At 41.4% G+C, this 25,203-nt stretch overlaps 1 protein-coding gene across 2 annotated transcripts in view; it reads right to left on the minus strand.

Annotated features, from left to right (window-relative positions):
• ascc3 (activating signal cointegrator 1 complex subunit 3) overlaps positions 1-25,203 on the minus strand; it is a 203,325-nt gene that overhangs the window by 45,754 nt on the left and 132,368 nt on the right. Inside the window, exons 25-36 of one of the 2 annotated variants that reach the window (XM_022750817.1) lie at positions 22,719-22,939; positions 22,047-22,132; positions 21,663-21,829; positions 20,950-21,095; positions 18,949-19,069; positions 15,841-15,983; positions 13,239-13,376; positions 12,514-12,634; positions 12,211-12,343; positions 11,351-11,476; positions 6,083-6,194; positions 5,760-5,894 (exon numbers count right to left, since the gene is read on the minus strand). In XM_022750817.1, coding sequence (XP_022606538.1) covers positions 5,760-5,894; positions 6,083-6,194; positions 11,351-11,476; positions 12,211-12,343; positions 12,514-12,634; positions 13,239-13,376; positions 15,841-15,983; positions 18,949-19,069; positions 20,950-21,095; positions 21,663-21,829; positions 22,047-22,132; positions 22,719-22,939 — 1,649 coding nt within the window. Of the gene's footprint in view, positions 1-5,759; positions 5,895-6,082; positions 6,195-11,350; positions 11,477-12,210; positions 12,344-12,513; positions 12,635-13,238; positions 13,377-15,840; positions 15,984-18,948; positions 19,070-20,949; positions 21,096-21,662; positions 21,830-22,046; positions 22,133-22,718; positions 22,940-25,203 lie in introns of those variants that run through there. The other variant, XM_022750825.1, reaches the window with a different exon arrangement.

Below are 25,203 nucleotides of genomic sequence, written 5' to 3' on the forward strand. Positions count from 1 at the left end.
CAACTCGGCATACTCCTCTGCATCCTGAGAGACAGAGATCAAAAGTGTAACAGGAAGTCAAAAGCACGCTATGGTTAATCAGAGCATCTGTACTCTAGCAGCAGATGCCCCCCCCCCCCCCCCCCCCCACTCTTCTTTTTTTCTCTGCTTGGAAAAATTCCCCACAAGGACTGAAGGATCTATTCACCACATCTAATGACCTGAAAATCCTGACAACCTGCTTCTAAAACCTTCCAAGGGTTGGGATCAGATTTTGAATTCGTCAAATTGTTTTAAGAAATTTTCTGAGGACGCTAAACAGTGACACAGACACAGTGAACACATGCAGCGGGTCACTGTGAAGGTAAAGTGATGATGATGGTCCATCAGTCTCTGTGCTGAGGCTGTGTGTTCAGCCTGGTTTGTAATTGTCCTACAGAGTGATGCACGGACACACAGGGCTCCTCTCCTCTGTTTCACTCCAGTTCAACTTTGGCTAATGTACTCCCATCAACAGGCTGTGCTGGACGCATTTGTCACAGCCCCCCTCCCCCCATGTTAAGGCTTCATCCATCAAAGCCAGTGGTTCAAAAGCTTGGAGATGAGGAAAGGACCTGAGCGGGGGTGGGGGCCGGGGTGAGAGACAGGAACAGGAATCATCTATGAATGATTTGCCTGTCAGTGCTGTTGTGTCTGCATATGGATGATGTGCAGGATAGAAAGACTATAGATCTCTAAGGAGACACAACCAACAGGTCCACGCCGCCTCACGCCCTCTGATAGCAACATTCGCTGAGACAGAGGAGGGAGGAGGGACGTGGACAGACGAGCTCTGAAGCAGTAACTGCATTACAGAGAGAAATCAGAGAAAGAGAGGAGCTGGACAAACACCAAGAGAGGAAGGGTGGGGGTCGGGTCCAGAGTACAACTGCTACAAAACACATATTTACAAGTTTTACAAAATTAAACATTTCTGGAAAAACTAGGAGTTGGCACTGACTTCAGAACTGGCCGGTCAGCCAGACTAGTTTAAATCCTTTAAATCCGTCATCATCAGTTTGTGTGAAACTCCACACTCTTGGTTGTGTGGTGTTTTATAAAAGCTTCTTTTCTTTTCTACTTTTCTGCTTTTGCTTCAGTTTCAATTAATTAATTACACAATCGACAGAACATCACTCAGCAGCAATGTTGATAATCAATTAATTGTTGAAGCCATTTATCAAGCAAATATGCAAAACATACGTTGGTTTCAGCCATTTGAACACCAGGGACTTTTTCTCTGTTTATATGACTGTAAATTAATTAGCATTAGGTCTCGGACTGATTGAAGACATCACTCTGGACCTGTTGATTGTCATGGACTGAACTGGAGACACCAAGATGCTCCGCTTCAGTTTTCTGACTTTGTATAAACTTAAAGATTAATTGATTGTCAATGAATTGACTACTTTCATTTCATATTCCATGCTGTGACATGCAGGCAGAACTTCAAAATTACAGGTTTAGGAACCTTTGGCTTATTTAAGTTAAAACCTGAAGTGAGGTCAGATGATCAGAGAGGCTGTGAACGAGCTGACAGTGTTTCCAGATTATCTACAGCAGAAACCAACTGCACCTGTAATGTCTGTAATAATACGTCAATGCAAGGTAAAGAAATCCCAGTCAGCATCAGGTCAGGTGCTGCCTGTTTGCTTTAATTATCTTTAAGATGTGTCTAGGAGTTGACTGGAGTCCACCTGTGTCAAGTTGAATTAATAGGACTGAAGGGCCGATATCTGTGTATATAACATCCCACAATTCATACTGCATGTCACGACAGAAACCAAGCCAAGGAACTCTCTGTAAACTTCCACAAGAAAATCGTGGTGAGGCATAGATCAAAGCAACAGTATACAAGTATCTCTAAAGAATTGTGTATTTCAATGAGCACAGTGGCTGATATAATTCTGAAATAGAATAAATTTGCACCAGGCCTCTTTCTACAATCTGAGGAACCTGGTAATGAGGGCTTTGGTTAGGGGTTTCCGCTGAATCATTTCTAGTGAGATTTTACAATTTTTCATACATATCAGAAGATCTGTACAATCATCAACACTGCAACCAACATCAGTGTCACCAATTCACTATCTGACCAAATGTGAAATCGTGACAATCGTCACAAACTCCCCTTCTGTTTCTGAGTTAGAACATGTTTCATGAGGTTACAGTGACCTCGACCTAGGACTTCTGACCACTAATCAGTTCAGCGGCTGTTTGTGTCAGATGTATTGAAATTCCCTCAAGTTGTTCATGATGTATCAAGTTCACAAGAATGAGACGGACGTACAGGTGTATGGACGGAAAACTGCTCCGGCGTGCACCTGACCTGAGACTGGGACTATAGTTCACCTCTTGGCACGACACTCAAAGCCAACAGCTAAAACAACGCTGGAGTGTCTTAAGGACAAGTCTCTGACTCCCCTTGAATATCCCAGCCAAAGACCAGACATGATCAGAGAACATCAGTGGAGAGATACTGAAGGCAGCAGTTGACACACACACACTTCCATCCAGTCTGACGGAGCCTGCGAAGGTCTGTCAGGAACAATGGGACAAACTTCCCAAAACCCAGGTGAGCAAAGCTTGTAAAGTCTGCTGCCAGAGGAGCTTCTACACGGTCTGAATCCTTCTGCAAATGAGAGATTTCAGTTTGCTGTTTAATAAATTTTGCAAATATTTTTAAAAACATGTTTTCACTTTGCCATTATGGGTTATTGAGTGTGGATTAATGGGCTGAAAAAGGCTGTTTTATCTATTTAAAATGTCATGATTTAAAACTCTAAAAAAGAGTGTGAAAAAGTGAAGGGGTCTGAATACTTTCTGTATATGACAATAGGTTTGACTGCTTTGTTTGATAAATACAGCAGGAGAGAAAACAGAGACAAAGACAAGCTGAGTTGTAGTTTAGTCCTCGGAGAGAGAAACGTGGAGGAGGGGGCTGGGTGGTGTAGCGAGGCGTGGGTGTTGCTCATTAGTGGCCACGCTGCAGCAATTAGGGGGAACTGGAGGAGCATGCCAGTGCTTTGTAGCTAACAGAGGGGGAGTGGATGGGCGTCGGGGTGACTGGCCTATTATATCGCAGCTTGTTGGGGAGGGAGGTAGCCAAACATGGCATGCCTTGGTCTGCTTCCATCTACATGTGTGCAAAGGAGAGTGATGTTCACTGTCTCAGAGCAGCCTCCCCTCCCTGAGCTCGCATTATTATTGAAATCAGATTCACTCAGATTCAACACTGAACACGTCAGATGGACTTACAGCAAGAATAAAAGCTGAATAAAATCTAAAAAACACAATAAATGATCAATCTTTTGTGTAAAATTAGACTTTTTATCTGACACGTTACAAGCATTTAATCCCACATACACTTTCCTGCTGCCTGAGATTCTCACTGCAGCACCAAATGTATTGGAATCACACACTGTTTTTAGAGATTAATGTCTTTGGGAGGAACCACTAAGGTTGGCGCTGAGAAATCTGAAATCATTGAGAGATGGATTAACACATTGTTGGTTTTGGTCATTTCACGGGATTAAATAACATCAGCCTTATCCTTCTACAATCTAAAAAGAGGGACAGTTCTCTGTCACGACTGCAAACTGATCAAAATAACTTTTAGCAACAGGAAATGTTTTTCATCTTGGTTAGCTGTGAGATCAGACTAACACAAGACAGATACACCTGACGACACAACCAAGTACTGAGGTGTAACCACCGACGTCATGCCTATCAATGCACAGACTTTCCCACAACTCCCATCACCAAGCGACCATCTGGGGGATAACCATGATGAGGCCTGATCAGTCTGTGGTAGGCCTGCCTCAGCTGAGGGTGTCTAGTGATAGAAGGCCAAAACACCCAATGACGTTGAGGTACACAGCTGAAGATATTGAATACAATACCATCAGATGTTGTGATAGTAGCAACAATATCTAGAGGTCATCTCCAAGAACAACCCCACCCAAGTCAACTGTACCGCAGAAAGCTCAGAGATCCTAACACCTGATCCTATCACTCTATGTGGAAGCTGGCAGGTAAGCTCACTCAAGAAAAAGCAGGGACTGTAACAATCAGCATCTGAATCCAGATATGCATCAACACAAATGACCACAGATGATTAAGGAAGATTAACATATTAATATCATTTAAAGAAAATCACTCAATTCTAAAACATTTGAGAAAGAAATTAGAAAGTCGAGACTGTAACTCAGTTACAGTCTAAAAAGAAGATTTTTCCCAGCGATGAAGTGCATCACTGATTATTACAAACAGACGTAAAAGCCCATTAGAAGGTGAGGTAAAAAGGAGTATGTCATCATTCACCCTCAGGAAACGTGTGAAACCAGCATATCTTGCGTTGACCCCACCAATCAGGAGCCAGAGTGTGGACGACCTCGTTGCTGGGATGCACAAGGTCAATAAGGAAAAGGAAGAGGGCGACAGATCACACAAAACCTCCATAATGAGGAGAGTTAATGAAGCTCAGACAAAGGTGCTAATTTGAAAGCGGGGAGTAAAGTGTGTGTGTGTGTGTGTGTTTGTGTGTGTTTGCATGAATATTTCCTGATGTATCTTCTACTGTCAAATGCCAAAAGGATGAAAATACACCAAGGTATGTCTTCTGTCACTGATCACAGATCCTCAGGTGTGGCGTCTTTCAAACAGCAACTTAAAAATCTCCAGCTGCCAAATACTGAAGACATTCAGTGCTACTCAGATTAGACGGGGTTACACCAAAAAAACATGAAAAAGAAAAGAAAAAGAAAGAAAATAAAGGGAAACATTGCCAAAGTGCCAAAGTGTGTACTGGTTCAAAGCAAATTAATTAACATTAAATACTTGTTTATATCCAACAAATCGATATTTAGAGTATTACCCAAAATATAAGTGCAGTCTTATTTCTCATTTGCACCCGCAACTGTTTTTCTTCTACAGACATTTAATTGGAAAATAGTTTGTGAGAAGCAGTTCTGTTTAATTGCTTGACTCTCACTTAGCTCACATGCACCTGTGCACACACAAAGTTGAATGATTTCCCACTCCATGAGCTAAAATGGAAGAAAAATTACAAAGACACTGTGCAACCCTGACTGTGTTGTGTTAAAAATATCACAGACCTAAATTTTAACCCTTCAAATCGAATCAAGAAACATTATGTTGAGTCCTGTCCTATTTATTATTTATTATAAATGAAGGTTCAACCTCGGCTCAACTTCTCCAACAGGACCAGCTTCTGCCCTGGTCTCGTTTTAGGCTGCAGAGTGTTAGCGTGTTTCTTCATTGTGAATTCATTATTGTGCATCCATTAGATCGCACTTCTCAGCTTCAGGACTGACATGACAGGACATCAGTGTCTTGACTGGTAACCTCATGGTCTGAATCAAGACTTGTGCAGAGAGCATCACTGCAGCTTCAACAACATAAAAAACTTGACAGTGACTACAACACACTACAGCATCCGGCCCGGCCTCAGTAAAGACAGTGGCAGACTCAGTCCACACACTGTCCCCTGAGTGAGAATATGTGTTTATTTCTGACATGCATCAAGCCCAGTGTGAACGTCTCACCATGGCACACAACAAATCTTGTTCTTCATCTTCCAGATCTGCAATCAGCTACTACTATTACTACGTAGGTTTCAGTGTAAAAGGACACACATAGTAACAAGCTGTGGTGTTGACATGATGGACTATAAAAGGGTTGACAGGACAACAGCAGCTGCATGTTCACAGCGTGACACTCACCGTGAGAACAGAGAGGAGCTCAGGGATGGACAGCTCAGCCTTCAGCCGCTCTTTAAACATTCGGATGGTCTGATGCTTCAGGTAGTAATAGGAGGAAATGCGACCGTAAGTCAGCGGCTCAATGGTCCGATCATCCTGGAGAATTAATGGAAACGAAAGTTTGACAAACAAAACCTTGACCAAATTTAACATTAGATCAATTCGTGTCATTTTACAGACTACAAACTAACTTAAAAACACTACATACACACACACACACACACACACACACACACACACACACACACACACACACACACACACACACACACACACACACACACCTCTTTTATCTCCATGCAGTAAGAGCACTCCAGGTCCCGCAGGCTCCTCTCCACCAGGTTGGATAGGTATTTGTTGATAGACTCGTGGCTGATGTCTTCTAGGCTGTAATAACTGAACAACACAGCAGAGCGTGTGATTACAAAAAAAGTAACGTCATGTCAAAATACAGGAGAAAGAATGTCTGTCGTTCTCTGTATTTGTTCTGTTAAACTGAGATGATTCAGGGAGTTCAAGCAGACACATGCTGTAGTTGGATTTCACTGCTTAAATCACATCTCCACACTGACTGTTGAAACACGCCATAGCATCCTGGTTAAGTGTTTAAGGCCGAGTCACACCACCATTTAAAACTTTTTGTAAACCAAACCAAATATGCAAAGAAATCTTTTGGTAGGAGCACAAGATGACAGAGGGAGTAATCGGAATCCATCAACCTGCTCAGTGGAAGTATAAAGTGCTCCATGTGGTTTTCAAGTCAATGGTACAAACATGTCTCCTGAGTAAACTGTGAACTTATTGTCTGGTTAGCAACCAATGGGCTGACACCATCATATTCCTGGTTGACTAGCACATAAACAGTCGGCTCACCAGCTACATTAGTTCAGCAACTAGTCCTGCAAGTTGTCCAAGTTTACCAGCTATTTTCATATTGAACAAACTTCACTCTGCCACTTTTGGCTATGACCTGTACAAGATACAGTGTCATGTAAACACCTTGACCAGGTTCATAAGCATTTACTACATGATCAGTAATCTCTGTTCAAGTGATGTACTAGTTAGTCAGGAAAACAGTAATACATATAATTTACAATTTACATGAAAGCAAATGTCTGACACTCGCACTGTTGGTACAGTGATGACAGAACTGCTGATGTGAAGTAGCCAAAGGTATAAACCACAGCAGACTACCTGGATAATGTTACAAAACATGTACACAAGGATATGATGAACCCTCTCCTCAATGACGTAACACTGAAGATGAAACCTCATTGGGAAACTCACATAACAATGGTAGATTAAAATGGCTTTACCACCATTGTATCTACACATTGGTTAGCATCTTGTACAATGTTGTGCTACAGAAGGAAAGCACCAGCTGGAAGAAAAAGGTCCAGCCCTTGGCAGCAAATAACTCCCAGGTTAGACTGTTATTACCTGACATAAGACAACCAGTGGCCAAAATGGGTTCCATGCTGAGCTCTGCTAAGTAACAGTTACCATATGAGGCTCTGCAGACAAGTTATTAAAGACAATCTTCATTAGCTTATAACGTGAATATCTGAGCATGATGTGTGCAACTCAAATAAAACAGTGAAAGAAACCAAGCACTGTTTCATCAAAGCTGGTGGAAACAGATGTTTGCAAGGGTGAAAACACCTGTCTACACTCTTAATGTCAGTAATGTAAAATATGTCTTGGCATAGCTGGAGGACTGTTCATTACTGGTGGTTGTGTGGGTTATCGCAGGGCCATCTTGTTGTTCTCTGGTGTCAGTTAATGACCATATTTCATGTTTTCATCTGAAGATCAATACAAGAAGTGATGAATTACAACTGGGAGAGCAGCAGATGTTTGTTACAGAATGTAAGCAGTCATAAAAATGTCTCAGCTCTGTCACCCTGAGGGACACAGTCATAATCCTTTTGCAAGTCCACTAAACACTTGTAGACTGGGTTTCAAATCTCCCACAAACCCTCCAGCATCCTTTATATCCTGGTCCACATTTCCACGCCCTTAATAGAATCCACATTGGTCCACACCGATGACAACAGTCTATTCTTTTGTACAAACACAGATTGAGAAATTTTTTCGTATTAATATATATAGATCCAAAACGATGTGTTTTTGGTGATAACTTTTTGCTTAGACAACTTTCGATTTCTTATTTTCGGTTTGCAAGTCATAATTCTTTCTTTGCACTTTTCAGTTTTCTGAGTTTGGTTAATTGCAGTAAATGGATGTTGACGTTCCAGAGGTGGGGATTCTCTCTGCTGCTCCTCTGTTGGTTCAATATACTGTCACTTATATCCTGCAAGGAACTCTGGGAGGTGACCACAGAACCTTGACACCTTGATATGGTTAGCATTCTACTAGTAGCACCCCCTAAAGGCTGAAATTAAAGTTATTTTCACTGTCAGATTTCATCACTGATTTATAAAACCTTACTATCGATGGATAACCTGAAAAGTAACTTAAGATGTCTGCAGTATTCTATCTAGGTTATAGCTTGTTTGTTAGCTTGTTAGCTATATCCATGGTAAGTGTGAAAAATGGCAGAATCTTTCCCAAAGAGTGCAAAGTAAAAACTATGACTCACAAACCCAAAATAAAAAACTAACCAAAAGACAGGCAATACAAGGTTTGATTTTAAAGGTTCTAGCTGTAAGTTTTCTCTGCTGCTGAACCTGGTTTCTTGTCAGCAGCAGGTGGTGGTGATTGTCACTTGACAAGAGCTTCCGCCATCTTTATCTTTATAATACAAGAGGTTATATTCCATCCTCTGAGCAGCTACATCTTCAGGACAGACTGGAGGCTATCGGAAAATGGGGAGAAGGGTCAGGGCTAGCTGGTTAGCACGCTAACTTCAGCAAAAGAAAAGACCTGATGGAGATAAGAGTTAACATTACAGTTTGTTTCCACTTCTGGAGACAGATGTTGGTGAGTGAAGAATGAAGTTTGATGCTGAACTCACAACATTTCTTCAGTAAACAGCTGCTAATGCTAATGTTAGCTATGTGGCAATAGCAAAATTACAAATATCATATTTCACATTGTAGCTCTTTGATGTATATTTGAGTGATAGTCATTTTGGGTTGCAGTTCATGCAACTCCATTTGTTTGTGTTTCAATAATGATCAAATTTAACTCCATAGGATCAACTACACATGAACATCGGCTGAAACAACTGCTCCTGAGAGGAGCTCAGTTGTAGAGAAAAGTAAGAATCATAGCAAGGATGAATACTGATTAATGCAGTACGTTAACAGGTGGAGGAGGAATATCAGAGGGAAGTCGTTTTACACTTGTCTACATAATGCATGCAAACCAGGGCCCACTGAAAAATCACCACATTCTAATATCACATTAAAACAAATACCTTCATGATCATCGCACAAAATCATTAATTCTGCCATTGGGAGCATGGAGGAGAAGTCACAGCTGCTTGAGACGGGTGACAGCCATATTTATCGTGAGTTTAATGATACGTATTTCTTTTATTCCCATTGCTCCACATGTTAACAGCGCACAGATCTAAACGCTGAATGTTTATCACTGCATACATTTCACAGGTCTTCACTGGTGGCAGGGCCTGCCTGATTAAGTTATGGCCATTAGCATCATCACCATTAGGCTCCTGATGGAACAGGGAGTCGGCCTGCAGATGTTTAAGACACCCATGGGACCCTGTGGGCGTGTTTGTGTGTACCTGTGTGCGTGTGTGTGTGTGTGAGTGTGGTGTGAGGGAATCGAAGCGTGAAAGCAGTGGTGATAGATTAGCTGTTCAGATGTAAAACACCACAGTGTCAGGGGATCAGTACATCAAGAGGCAAATTTAAAATATCAAATCGAATATTACGCCATCTAACATGAAGCTGATACACACCATCATGCTGATTAAAGAGAAGATGTATACAGGCCAAATATGTTTTTCATTCTGTTCTATTTAACTGAATGCCTGTCTAACATCAACGTACATCTTTTGTTGCCTTTGCCTTTTTAAAAGAACAAGGACAGATGGAAGGATTGGTTAAGAGATATGATGGCGGTCCCCGTTTAATAAATCTAGATATTTTGCCAACTGAGAACCAGATTAAACTGAACGGACTATCAGAACTCAGCCCTCGTTAAATCAAAAAATGATTTGAATAATAAATGACGAAGGAATCCAGTGTCACCATTGACTCGGCCTTGGACCTAAGGTGGGGGATGATGCAACAAGCCGTCCAGTCCTTGTACAACCACAGTAAGAGCTTTGTTCACATCGTTGGATGTCAAACACGTTCTCACTTGGTGTTGGATTATGGCAAAGTTGTCTCTTGTCTCTGATTGTGTTTCTGATTTTCATGGACACTGTCTGTATGTGGACCTGCTGCCACTGCATAACGGACATCAAAGAAGCAGCAGAAAATGGACGGATGGGATACTCTGATTTTATTAGTATAAACATTCAATTTTGGAATTTCACAAAATCAAACATTGGATAAATTTAACAAAAAAGGCTTTTCGTTAGTTGTCAGCAGTGTTCAAGCGATTGAGTAAAGTGCTATCAACCAAGCAAGGTGAAGCAGCTTTTAGTTTCTCTGCTCCTCACCTGTGGAACAAGCTTCCCGAACACCTGAGATCTGCTGAAACTGTCAGATCATTTCAATAGGACCTAAAACATCACTATTTATTGCAGCTCACCAATAAATCACATACAAAACATTTTTCAATCTTGTGCATTTGCTTGCTGATAATGTCTTTTATCACTACTGCACTTCTTTTAAAATTGTGTCCTAAGTTCCCTTCCTGATCTTATGTATTTAAATATTTCATTTCCATTTATTCAAATTAGTTTTTTTCTTTTTAAATACTATTTTAATGTAATCCTACTATTCTATTTTTAATGTATTTCCAGACCTCTGTAAAGCACTTTGAATTGCCTTGTGTCTGAATGGTGCTGTAGAAATAAACTTGCCTTGCCTATTATGAATATCAATAATACAGCACAATTCTAATATATTATACTACCTCTAATAGTCTTTATAATAGTTGTAGTTAATAATAGTTGAGGACATTGGTTGAGAGACAGTAAAGTGTGGACAGATACAGCAGAGGAATGATATCAGTGGTTCTGGTCCAATTCCAAACCATAAGTGACCATAAATGCTGCTGAGTCTTATCCACCAGTACAATCCTAGATCAACACTAAATCCTTGTCATTGTTGTGCTGAGAATGTTGAACACCCACACCCCCAGCTTGAATCCAGAATGATCAATATCTGACTTCACATACCTGTATTGGTCCGATCCCACCGGCCGGCCTCAGTCAAGGCCTGATAGGTAAACGTGGGCTGACAGCCGTGCAAATACCAACAAGCTGGAATGTTCTGGAATGGGCTCTGTCTACACAGCAGATGTTTGACTCAAGAACTCAGCACTCCTCTAACCAGGCTGTGAGAGTGGGTTAAGAATGTGTGCATGTGTTTGTGTGTTTGCTGTATCTTTTGATCTGTGTGAGCGGCTGCTGTAGGTAATGACATGTGGTGTGAGGAGCTGCTCCTAACCTGGGGTTCATCACCAGCCGCCTGAAGAAGTATGTCCATGTGATGTAGTCCATCGCGTCCTGTTTGGATGAGATAGTTCCTGCAGCAATCTCAGCGTTCAGATGGTCTGACAGCACACTGAGGAGGCTGGGGATATAACACACACGCACACAACACTTACACATAGAGTCTCATTTCCAATACAAGAGATTCTGATTTAGATCAGAGCTGCACAGTTAATCGAAATCACAATGTAGCAATATCCAAATCACAGGAGCTGCATTTTTTTGATGAAGGTAAAATGTGTCACATTGTCGTGCATTGTTAGCACCATTAGTGTTGTGGTGCTGCAGAGACGCCCCGGCCTACAAATCATATTCTGCAGATGTAAAGAAACATGTTTATTTATATCAAGTATCAGAAACGATGTACTGATTAATACTGAGGTCAGGCATTAAACGTGTGGTCAGTCATAACGCCGTTTTTTTTTTTTTTATAAATAAGATGGTTCCTGACTGAAATCAAAACGGTGCCAATTTTAGACCAGTGGTATTTTATTTAGGCAAAGTTCTTGTTCTGTTGCTTATCTTTAGACATCATTTGAGTGAATGAAAAATGGGTTTACATTTCTCAAAGTACGGTATATAAAAATACAGGTTTGGTATCAGCATTGATGTGATGTGTATAGGAGTTATTTTGCACATAAATCATGAATTAGTCTTTGGTTTTGTATGTTTCGTGGGAGTGCGTGGACACAGCCACAGAGGTGTGTTCTCATTTGGTGAATACCATCTTTTTCAATCAGACAGAATATATGTATAGATGTAAAAGGCCTCTGATAGAAACCCTCATAACCACGGTAACAAACATATGAATGCTACCTGGACTCGACAGGGAAAGGCTCGTAGAGGAACTTCTTGTAGAAATCCTTCTTGATGTCGTGGACGAGAATAACTGCTTTGCCCTGGTCATCAAACTGAGGCCGACCTGCTCGGCCCATCATCTGCAGAACATCTACACACACACATGTAAAGCCTTGAGTCAAGAGTCTCATGCAAACACAACTGTCATAATAGCAAAATATTTATGAGAATTATAATGTCAGCCTCTTTCATGCTATGGTGGATTAACCCAAACTGTTGAATACACCTGTGAGAAAATGCCTAATGAACAGGAATGTGTACCTGTAATGGGGTAGTCCACGTAGCGCCTGGATTTGCCATCATAGTATTCGGTTCCCTTGACAACCACCAGGTGAGCGGGGAAGTTCACCCCCCAGGCCAGAGTACTGGTGGCAATCAAAACCTGACAAGAAGAGACACAAACGGAGGAAACTTGAACAAATGAAAAATATACAACATCTGAAAATTAAGTAAAAAATAATAAGCCTCATATGAGTGATGTGTGTCCGGGAAAACATGGGAATATGGGCAAAGTGAGGATGTACATACAATCATTCTGCTGTATGATGCAGTGTGTATGTCTCATTACTCTCAGAACGTCTGAGGGAAATTCACATATTTCAACCAGATAAAACAGATTTCACTTTTTTTTTCTCTCAGTTTAAATGTTGACGTGATGAAGCTACGGTGAAGATCAGAGGGGATGATACGGTGATTTGAGAAATAAATAGGTCATAAAATACTACGAAGCAATGCAAATTTGGCCACGAAATAATTCCATAAAAATGTGATTTGTCATGTGTTTCCTGGATCCAGAGGATTTTCCTCCTGTATAGAGGAACACCATGGCATTTAGAGCATGGAGGTACAGTATACCATTGATCATTTCTGCAATAAAATATCATCAGTCAAACTACATAACACTTACATCACTTGTATCAAGTGTGACCGACATCGTTAAAAGACAGGCCCAGTACTGAGTGCAGGTGTACAGGGTGAAGACGCACCTGGATCTTACAGTTGACGAACAGTTCCTCCACAGTCTTTCTGTCTCTCTCGTGCAGGCCTGCGTGATGCATGCCGATCCCAAAAGCCAGAGTGAGCTTCAGGTTGGAGTCTCTGACTGTGGCGATGATGTCCTCTATCTGTGGAGAAACCAGAGCACAGACAATGATGGAGAGGCATCATATTCAATCGCACGCCTGAGGGTTGACCTGCCAAACCACCACACTGCAACACTGTCAACTACAAATACGTCCACACTGGCCCCTAGTTCCACAGTGACCTGGCAGAACAAAGCTGAGACTGAAAGAGACTAAAAAAGGTAATAACTTCCTGTCCGTGCTGGTTGCCTAGCAGCCTAAAAGTGATGGCAAGACTCTATACAGTCGTGAGTAATTAAGCTTATTTTCCATATGTTAAACTTTTCCTTTAAAGCATTCCTGTGTGAAGAGCTTCGTTCTCATTATCAGAGCTGAAATAAACATGTTTTCCTTCTCTTAATGTCCCATCTTGTTTTGAGCTGTAGATAAATGTGTAATAGAAAGAGTCGCAACAGCGTCAGCGTTGTCCCGCCATGCTGGCTCTGTTCTACAGATGTTGTCTGTGACGACCTCTGCTGCAGAATAAAGGGAGAAAAACAATGTTCCACTCCCACCTGGAAGGGGCTGCGTAAAAGAGGTTATTTGTATTTAAAAATGTAAATAATTTGAAGATAAGGAATGAAAAAAAAAAAAACTTGAAGTAAAATCCAAAAATGCACCTAACAGCAGACGACTATCATGCACACAGGACACAAAATCATCAACAGAATCTGTATTTTCAATTAAATTTGCCTTTTTTAAAAAAAGCATTCCACTTTAAGAAGAGTGTCCATACTAACCACATAATACTCCCCACCCTCCCAAAAAAAAGGAGGGTGCAATGGATGCTTCAAATATTCCAACTAATCAATTGAAAAACATAACATGAGGTGATAATAAGGCAGAGAGTGGAAGAGGAGAGTGAGAGCAGGAGCCGGAGGTTCAGGCAGCAGCAGCAGCAGGGGGAAGAAAGAGCTGTCAGGTCAGAAGGGATCTGGGGCAGTAGGTGACCCCCGATGAGAGTTAAGGAGCTATCGCCAGAAGCCTGCCAGTCAAACAGCAGGGAGCTGAGCTGCTACACGGGCCAGTGCAGAGAAGCAGCAGGCAGCAGCATATATCAGCAGAACACACACAGAGGCCATGAACTGCGCTCATATACAGACACTGGGCCTGCGTTATAGGATGGTACATATTTGCATTGAGACAGTGAATCTGCAGGGTTCAGGAAAGTCAGTTCAGGTCTTTGTAATTGTTCCATGTTTATTATTTTTAATCTGGAATACATCTTAAATGAATAATACTATTCCAGGTATCTTTAAAGGTCCATCCAGTCTAATGGTAGATGTCCATGTGTAGTGTGATTATAGATCAGGTCTAGGTTCTATATTAACTGTGAAAGTATCAAAGCCTCAGTCCACAGAGAAATGCACACAGCCTGTATTCAGACACTGAGCCTTAAAACCAGCCGTCAGGACTTCTGGAGCTTTGTGATGTCACAACAAAGCAGTCACTGCCCTCAGCCACGCCCCCAAACTCCAGATGTTCTGGAGGCGACAGAAGAGTAGACTGCTCCCTCTCCTTCTCCTGGTCATCCACTCGCCATCTTCCTGACCAACCACTTCCCTCACGTCCCTGATGGTCTCTATGGACGGCCACCCCATCGCAACACCATTGGCATTATGGGTGAGTTTTACCACAACAGTAGTAGTGAGCTACAATCCTGTGTCAGCCAATCAGAAGAGAGGATCTGAGCCTCTCTTCTGATTGGTTGACCGACCTCTTGTTGCTCCAGAGAGCAGCCTGAGAGAGATGTAGAACTACAGTGAGATGGTTTTTGAGATCTCCTATCATGGACCAGAATCGACTGTTTAATAAACTGGCCAATCATGTTTCCAGTCTTAAGCAATGAGCTCCAACTGGGCAGTTACTATGTTTTGTCGCCACTAAACTGCCACACAACGAACGGTTCATTTCCCACTTGCTTTCTGCTTAAATAAGGAACAGCTCCTGGCTCAGACCATGTTAACTGGTAAACAGCTAAACTGCAGCTGCAGACAGAAGTCCTTGTTCTACTCTGCAGCCTCGGTGCGTCTGGTGTAGCCAAGTCCCTCAAAGCTTAATACCTGCAAACATCAGCTGAATGTGTAAAGACAAAGTAAAACAATCAGTACTGACTCATCTGATGCTCATGATCTGCCATCTTGGTTGACTGATTGATTGCACAGTAGCAGAGTGCAGGTGGTAGTTGCAGCAGCTGTTATGTGTTATAGTGTGTCAACACAAGAGGCGTTTCAGCTACATTCCTCAGTCGTCACACACACACACACACACACACACACACATACACACACACGTCTAATGGAGGAGAACAGTCTAACAGTCTACACAGGCTGCACCAACGCGATTCTACTGTCTTCTGTTCTTTGCACATTGAAACGGTGATCATGTGTTGGGTGGGGAGCTGCAGTGACCTACACTCAGTGCTGTGCCTGAATGCATCCTCTGTGACCCAGATGGAAAACTGTACCTCTCTCTCGTCCTGGTGCAGCCACTGTTTGGGGTTGTCCTCTGTGGCCAGGTAGGCGATGAGGTCCAGGGCGGTCAGTCGAGTCTGACGTCGTGATGACACAAAAATCAGCACCGGCTTGGCTGGGGAGTGGCTGCGTATCGCTGTGAAGACAAGTACAAAATATACACATATATAAGAACTTCAGTTGCCAGACCTGAATCCAGTAGAACGCCTTTGGGATGTGGTAGAACAGGAGATTGGCAGAATTAATATGCAGCTGACAAATCAGCAGAAATGATGTGATGCAGTCGTGTCAACATGGAGCAGAGTCTCAGAGGAAAGTTGACCTGACTATCTAACTTCTCTACCTGGTCTGTGGTGGTCAGCCTCGAGCCCACTGGCTTCTACTGGAGATGTAATCTCACAAACATGCACTTTTTCATTTCTTAAAAAGTCCCAGTAATTTCCTGTAGCAGCTGGTCACTGTAGTTTTTGATAAATGTCAAGAAGGAGGAAAATATTGCATTTGGTAGGGACTACTTTCAGCAGCGGATGAATCCACATGTAGTACTGCAGTGAGTATTTGTGGCAGCAGGATTGTGTATGTGGGACTGTGGGATATATCAGGCTGTGGACACTCACATACAGTTCTTGTTAGTAGGATATATTTGTTGTTGGTCTGGGTGTGAAGATGTGATTTATTGATAATGATGTGTAAATTTGTTGTAAGATAAAATATTGCCAGATTTACCTTTAAGGCTGTCAAGCAGACTGCAGATTGATTACTCGCTGCACAAACTGCTTAGTCTATACAGTGAAAACCACAAGGATCAACTTTGAGACCTATTCTGTTCACCCTGTACATGTTACCCCTTGGTCAGATAATCCGCCATCACAACATCTCCTTCCACAGCTAAGCAGATGATACATAGCTGTATCTGTCTTTCAAACCCTCTGGCACCAGTAAATGAACTTCTCTACAAAGCTGTCTAGATGACATAAAAAACTGGATGTCCCGAAACTTCTCATTATTGGACCCGAACATGTCTCAAAACCAATGTAGCCACTGCTTGCCCCAACTCATTCCCAATATAAAGTCCAGTGTCTTGGACTGTGACCTCAGCTTAGAACATGTAAAGACAGTAGTCCAGTCATGTTTTTATCAACTATTTCCAAAATTACATCAGTTCTGTCTTTTAGCAACATGGAAAAAGTGATGCACTCTTATATCCTCCTGCCTCCATTACTGTAATGCTTTGTTTACCTGCCTGAACAATGGAGCTACGGGACAGTTCCAAATTGTTCAAAACCCGGCAGCTGGAGTATTAACCAAAACTAAGTGATCCTCACACATCACACCAGTCTCGACTTCACTGCATTGGCTTTCCCTTCTCCTTTAGAATCAATTTTAAAAGTGTTTTTAATTACATACAAGGCAAGTGCATAACTGAGGTCCTTACACCCTACTGTCTGAACAGGCCCTGTTCCGCTGGGTCTGCTAGTCTGGGCCTCCTCACTACTCCAGGTAAAAAACAAAGCGCCTCTGCAGTCCTGGCTCCTCGGCTCTGGAACAGCTAACCGCTGAGCATCATGTCAGCTGACTCTGTTGCTGCCTTTAAATCACATCTTAAAACGTATTTTTATAGAATAGAAGAGAGTAAATGTGTATGTGTATGTACGGTGGCTGACAAGGGCAAACACACTGCAACGGCCCACAACACTTCCAACAGGAGAAACAAGCTACAAATTCATAAACAATGCTTGACATGATTCAAAAACACATAGGAAAATACAAAACAAATACGACCACGGCAAATGAAAAAAATATGCTGCACGAAGACAAAACAAAGACATGAACAGCAAACACGCCGAACTACAGAAACGCTGCAACAACAAAAACACACAAACCCACAAAACAAATGACCATATGGTCAAGATGTTCCACTTAGAGCTCCCCCTAGAGGCCTGCAGCGCTTCTCTCGTGATGTCTGAATATGCAGTGCTTTTATTCTGCTGCATTTGTTTTGTGGGTTTGTGTGTTTTTGTTGTTGCAAGCGTTTCTGTATTTACAGCGTGTTTGCTGTTCATGTCTTTGTTTTGGTTTCCTGTAGTTTTTTCATTTGCAGCACGTTCCTGTTGTTGTATTTGTTTTGTATTTTCCTGTGTGTTTTTGAATCTGCATCGCTTATGAATTTGCAGCTTGTTTCTCCTTTTGTAGTTGTTTTGGGCCATTGCAGCGCATTTGCCCTTGTCGGACACCGTATGTACGTGTACGTGTATGTATGTTTGTATGCATAAGGACCTGTTTTTCATTATGTATCTTTAGAAATAGTTTTTAATGTTGATTGTGTTTTTGAATTTTCTTCAACTTTGGAAAGCACTTTATGCTTTTGCTTGAAAAGTGATCTATAAATAAAATAATATATAAATATATATATAATCATTATTATTATTATTATTATTATTATTATTGAGATTAGCAACACACTAGGACAATACTGAAACTTGCACTGATCACACTCACATGGTTTGGGTCAAACAGTCCATTAACTTGATGCACTACATATGTTATATAATTAACTTGTGTTGTTTTGTTCACCTGTCGAGTTTTTTCACAATGTGCTGTGGTGGGAAAATATTTCAAATGAAAATGTTTCAGAAGCTTTTGTCTGACATTTACTGAATGATCTGTACTGAAGTAAGACAATTTTAAAACCTTATCTTCTTGTGTGAAAATAACTAATAAAACAGGACGTATAGAAACATATACACCTCATGTCATTAGGACTTAACCCTGCTGGAAGGAAGTATCTTATGCGGCTAAGATTTGATATTTAAAGCCACAGAAATACACAACAGCTGAAAATGGACCATGATGTAGTCTGGTTTCATAGTCAGTAAATCTGATCACAGTGTTGTGTGTGAGGATTCCTGGTCTTCCCTTAATATATCCATATATAATACAATTATCACGTAAAAAAAAAACAAACAAACATTAAATCAAAAAGTTCAAGTCATTTTACGTTGAGTTCATTTTGTAGCCAAACAAACATCTGCACAGCACATGTATGCGTAAATGTGCAAAAAGCATGTGAAGATCATGCGCACGGGAACGTGGAGCTATACCTTGGAAGGTGGGCTTGTTCATGCTGGCCATGCGGGGGCAGTAGTGTTGTCCTGGGAAACCATGGATGTGAACTTCTAGGGGTACGGGGCGAACAGACGGACGGAAGTTAAACAAACCCACCTGTTACACACAGGAGAGGGGGGGAGGGGAGAGAAAGAAAAAAGAGAGGAGATTTAATGTGAGCAGCTGGCAACATGAAGCCCCATCTGGCTGTAATGTGAACTGTCTGTCACTGAGGCTCAGAGCAGCGGGTCACTGCTGGACTCTGCTGTATTGTCTTTAACCTTTGATGTGTCTGCTGCGTTTACTGTGTGAAAAGGTGTCATGGTGCAGTGTATGAACAGAAGTGAACTGTGTTACAGGATGTTGTAAAGAGTGTGCTGCGTTGTTTGGCGTGTGCTGCTGCTTGTCCACAGACATCTTAAAAGCCTGGATAATGGCTTGTGGAGCTACAGCAGCCCACCACTCAGACTTATGGAGGATGGTTTACCAGCACTGTTTCTCTGCTGTCTGCAGCAGAGCACAAGTCATGTTACAATATGATGTGATGATGCAGAAACACAAAAGTATCACTATTTTCCTAGCATTCTTTTGAGGAGGAGACTTTAAGTCTTCCTTAACTAAATTTAGCCCTGAGAGGCAAGAATGTTCACAACGTACTGTTCAGTTTGTCCTGAGGGGGGCACTAGAGGACAGGCCACAGACTCATTTAAATATGTAAATTGAAATAAGTACATTTTGGATCATGGAGTGTCCAAAATGAAGAAGGTTTATCCTCTGCAGTTGATGATTGTGCTCAGTGGATTAATATTGTTGTTCTTGTACCCAGTGTAGTGTTATACCATTAGCTGTGCTACGGAGAAATGTATGTTTCTGTTGTGTTTGTTTGTGCCTGAGGATGCACATGCATGTGCAGTAAACTTTATCACCAAAGGTCAGGAGTGAGGGGAATGTCAATACAAATTCAGAATGTCATGGTAGTTTGACAATCAGCAGATGTATAGGGCTGATGTGTAAAGTCCAGATGGATGAACAGACAGAAAATGATCTACAGTTCAATGAGACCTTTGATGTTCTAGAAGCAAGTACTTGTCAGAGAACAAACAAATCTTTAACGCACTGTTAACATGTTTGAGTCGGTGAATATTCACAGCTTCAATCCTAACACACTGTCTGAGGCAAAGAGAAAGAGAGGTACTGGAACCAGGAAGCAGTTATTGTCATATGATATAAAGAATGATCCTCAGAACTCATACTGACACACGAGATGTCATTGAGGTGAGGAAACTGGTGGTATCGTATGGAAGCCCGAGGGGAACATGAGTCTGATCTGACTGTATGATTGTAGGAAGGATATGAAAATTTAACTGCCAAAACCAAACCTGATTTCAGATTAAAAAAAAGAAATGAAAAATTATTATCTGTTCTTCAGTTAGAAACACAGGAGATTTTTTCTCCTCACTTGCCCTCAGGGCTTCCACGGTCTTGTACTTCAAAAACATATTGGTATAATCATCTGAGTGATTCTTTTTTCTATCATTCTGATGCTCCTCAAACTGACAGTCCAGCTCATCCATTCAGACCACTGCAGTCATTCCTGATGATCAGAACTTCAGCATGACATCCAGACAGACCGTAGACGATTACAGAGAAAAACTACAACATTATCTCCAGGCCAAAAGTATCCGTTTACCTTAATAGCTATTATTATATACAATCAATCAGATATGAAGAGGCAGGCAGAAAATGAACCACAAAGAAATGCAGCTAGACAAAGACTGTGGTTTCTGGCTGGCTTCACTGCAGCAGTCTTCTTGGTACACAAAGCCAATCTTACTGTTCCTGAAACAAGGGGGCTTATGACGATGATCCTCCATCTGGCCAAACAACAAGGGGTTAGAAAGTAACAAGAATACACTGAAACGTTTTAACTAATGTTCTGATATTTATGGGAAAAGCCTGGAGCTGCTTTGTGTGTTGGTGCCGGGATGGATTCTGACCTGTACGATCCCCAGCCAGTCGGCCAGGTCTCGAGCGTTGGCCAGAGCCGTGGACAGACCGACCACTCGGACACTCTTAGAGGTGTGAGAGGAGATGAAGTTGGTCCTGGACACAATCACCTCCAACACCGGACCTCTGTCTTCACCTGGAAACAGTCCGATCGCAATGTTAATGTAGCAAACAGTTTTAATGGCTTCACACTGGTATAGGTTTTCTGAAAAAATTGGTTATGGAAATAAACACTCATAAGTTTCACTGTGCACTGTGAAGGAAATAAATGTTACAAAAATGCTCAAACTGTAATTATACAATATTGACCTCTATTGTAGATTCACACTGTGAAAGGTCAGGTTTCATTCACACTGGCTCTGTACTGTGATCTGTGGGATCTGTTCTCTTGCTGAATCTTGTACATCCCTGTACTTGTAAATAAATGCATAACGCTGCACAGCTGCTATCTTAGAGTGAGAAGCTGTTTCTGGAAACAAAATGGTCCAAATCAAACTTTTCAGAGATGAACTTGAAGAATACTGACACAGATTCTTTGGCCATGAGCTTCAAACTGCTACAGCTTTCAGAAAAAAAAACCAAAAAAAAACAAAACCGATGCATCATGTCCTTTAAAATGTACTTAGATGAGGCTTAGGTTGTTTGACCTTAAAGACTTTATCCCATTCACACAGACTGATGCAGGTTTGTTGTGGACTCTCACCCAGCAGATGGATCTCGTCGATGATGAGGATGGCCACTTTCTGAACGTAGCTTCGGTTCTGCCAGCTTCTGCTCACTCCGTCCCACTTCTCCGGTGTGGTGACGATGAGGTCGGCCTGCGCTATCGCTCTCATGTCTGGAGTCACGTCACCTGTCAGCTCCACCACTCTACACAGATTAAGACAAGGAACACTTCAGTTCATTTCTTTCATTATTATTATTATCATTGACCAGGTCGGACCAAAACCCAGTTTAATGATTTCAATAGTACCTTCACTAGTAGCATAAAATAAGACATACACACAACTCGTGTCATAACTTGGTAAACCCAGTGGCAGCAGTTCATGTCACCCAGCAGCTTATCACCCCACTTGGTTTCACTTACTTCTTTCCAAGTTTTTCCTCAATTCTGATCTTCCAGTCCTCGATCCTCTCTCTGACCAGGGCTTTCAGAGGGGCAATGTACACCACCTGAACAGATGACAACAAAAAGACACATTGCCAGCTAAGCTCTAACTGTACTACACAGCTCTTTGACCTTAGCTTTCAGGCCGTTGGCTGTTGTTCTGAGAGTCATCAGCTCCTGTGCAACAGTGAATTAAATAATTATTTGTGTATGAAAACATATATATGCCTTAACATATACGCTGTGTTTTATTTAAGGTTTTCTAAATAAAGTCTGTTCAGCTCATAATTGACTCCATGTGATTGTTTTCCTGATCTATTTTCATTTCTTTGATAAAGCAGCTGAGGTAACAGTGTCACCAACATCATTTCTTATAGTACACTACAGACTATGATCTTCAACAGTGCTCCCATAGGTCCCTTCACAACAGTGTGGTTTATGGTTGCTGGGAAACATTTGACTAAAATGGAAAATTCTCTGTACAGTTAAACTTTATTATCATTGTTTTTTTAAAGGGTTGAACAGATTCCAGTTTTGTTTCTGGTGGTTCTCAGTTTCTTCTGTCAACAGCACTGAATGCCAATAGAACAGACAATAGAAAAGAAAGTCTACATATTCAGTAGTAACACAGATGGAGCCGGCATGTCTAACCTTAGAGGTCGGATACTCGTTGAAGACCCGGAACATGGCCATCTCTGCTGCGATGGTTTTTCCGGAGCCCGTTGGCGCCCCCAGAAGGACATTAGTGTCAGTGTGGTACAGTGTGTGGAAGATCTGGGTCTGGATGGGGTTGAAGTGGGTGAACTTATACAGACTCTCGAACTGCCGGTTACCCAGAGCTGTCACCGGCAACGGCTGCAGGTCCAGCAGCTCTGACAACAAAAGAGAAGGGGAGAAGATGAAACTGGATTCGCTTCACGCGGCGGCAAACATGTATGCTACATCCAACAAGAATAAATACAGCACAGGACAGTATGTCAACAACATTAACTGAAGGAGAAATCTCCTGTAACCTGGATGTAAAGAGTTAAAGCAGCAGAAAAAACTGACATTTGTTCACATGAAAATGTAGAGTATTAAAACTTAAAGCCTGAGCTCATGCAATGTGTAGCTGGGGTTGAAACTTCAGTCACACAATTTCTTTCCATTCAATCAGTACGAAAGTCAGATATATGAGCCACCTACTGATCCACTGTAACTTCAGCACAAACAACCACAAACTATCATTCATTACAAAGCCGAGTGTTTCAGTAACAGATACTGTTGTACACCATCTATAGGGAACTCACTGACAGCCATGTTGCTGAGATCAAAGACATTAGTGACTCTTGCATCCTGTAGGATTATTCTGAAGAAAGAAGCTGAAGAAAGATCAAGTCTGAGGTGAATCAAATCTCCCTGGTAAATACATTTACCAAGATCTATTTCTGATGGCTGAGTTATAACATGTGAGACTTTATTATATTTAGAAATGATCATGTAAAAATGTCAGAGTGCACATGTTGCTACAGTGTGCAAGAAAACAAGGGGCATCCTATGTGCCACTCTCGGATCACTCTGTGCTGTGTGTATGTCAGAGGAACAATGTTTCCTTTAAATCACTATTTTTAACGTAAAGAGCAGCTCCCATCACTGGATCTCACAGATGCATTATTTTTTATTTTCATTTAAATTGAATATAGACAGAACAGCACATCAAAAAAGAGACAAAACAACACATATAAACAACAAAATACAAAATAAAATAACATTGGAGTTGTCTGGACATATCTCAATATTCATACAACTGTTTTTATTAGGTATTCATTTAGTCTGTGTTGTATCTAATACTTTCCATGATGAAAATGTCTTGTTTTTATTAAGGACTAAAGTTATGGAGAATTGAGGGCGTGGCCTCTTTGAGTGAGTCTCAGCTCCACCTCTTTGACCATTTTTGGATTATTTTTCAGTGTATATTCTATATTTGGATCCCAGACTTCCACAAAATGGTCTCTGATGTTTTACGACAGTATTCTGATGGACGTGCCAAGGCGTTATATCCTCTGATGTCATCACATGATCTTCATGTGTCTCTATTTAAGATCAAACATCAGATTTATTTTTGTTACATGTGTATAACAGAGCAGTTTGATACAGGAAAGTGTTGCATTAATGACAGGCTAGAGATGCCTGTAATATGATCAGTGAGCTGTGGGGTTTTCCCTGATAGCTGCTGTGATTGTGTCTCTTCTTACTAAGAGGAAATGTGGTTAGAAATAATATCCCTGTTCCTGTCTTATAGTCTGGGGGAGAGAGAGAGCGGAGTATGAGGGGATTAGATGCTTTTGTTCTCCAGTCTATGCAGGGTTTTGATGTCTCCAATCAGCTAAGTCATTTTGTTGTGGTGAGCCACGGTTTAAAGCTGACTGTGAGTTACAGTTGGTATTTTTAGGCAAAGTATTGTTTGGCTGAATATCATCTCCAGGAAATGCTTCAGTTTCTTTCACTATATAAGACGCTGCATCCATCGGTCTATGTGAAGCCTACGTGATGTTTGTGCTAGTTTGTCATGTGACAAAGAAGCGGTTTGTACTGACAATACATTAATGTACCAATGAAACTTTGCTAAACTGGACAATGTGATTTACATGTGAGAGCGACACTAAAGCACATTGATAACAACAGCTACATCCCTCCTCTTTCAGTCAGGGAAACTACTGAATGTTGAAATTGTGTTAATAACTGTTTGTAGCTTTTTGTAGATGTGTTTTGTTTAATGAACAGCTCCACTAACATTGCTTCACAATAAAAGCCTTACATTGTCCGCCAGCAGAAAGCTTTCAATGTGAAGCAGCAGCAGTAATTCTTGGACATTGATAAAAGTGATCAGTAAACAGTAAAATGAAGGATGTTGTCTGAGCGTGTGGATGGGACCACAGGAGCAAAACTCTCATTCAAACTAGTTCCTTTTCATATGAAGGTTTTGCATTAAACCCTTGTCATGTTGAGCTGCCTGCAGTTCCACCAACGCAGGTAGAAAAAAGTTTCACAAATAAGCAAAGAGGAGAGAGACACAGAAATGAAATGAATACAGAAGTTAGATTGTCTCTCTCTCTCTCCCATTAGTCATCTAATGACCCCTCAGATTTATCTTGTG

Source organism: Seriola dumerili, unplaced genomic scaffold (genome assembly GCF_002260705.1).
Source record: "Seriola dumerili isolate Sdu_G_001 unplaced genomic scaffold, Sdu_1.0 BDQW01000016.1, whole genome shotgun sequence".
In the NCBI taxonomy this organism is placed as follows: Eukaryota; Metazoa; Chordata; class Actinopteri; order Carangiformes; family Carangidae; genus Seriola; species Seriola dumerili.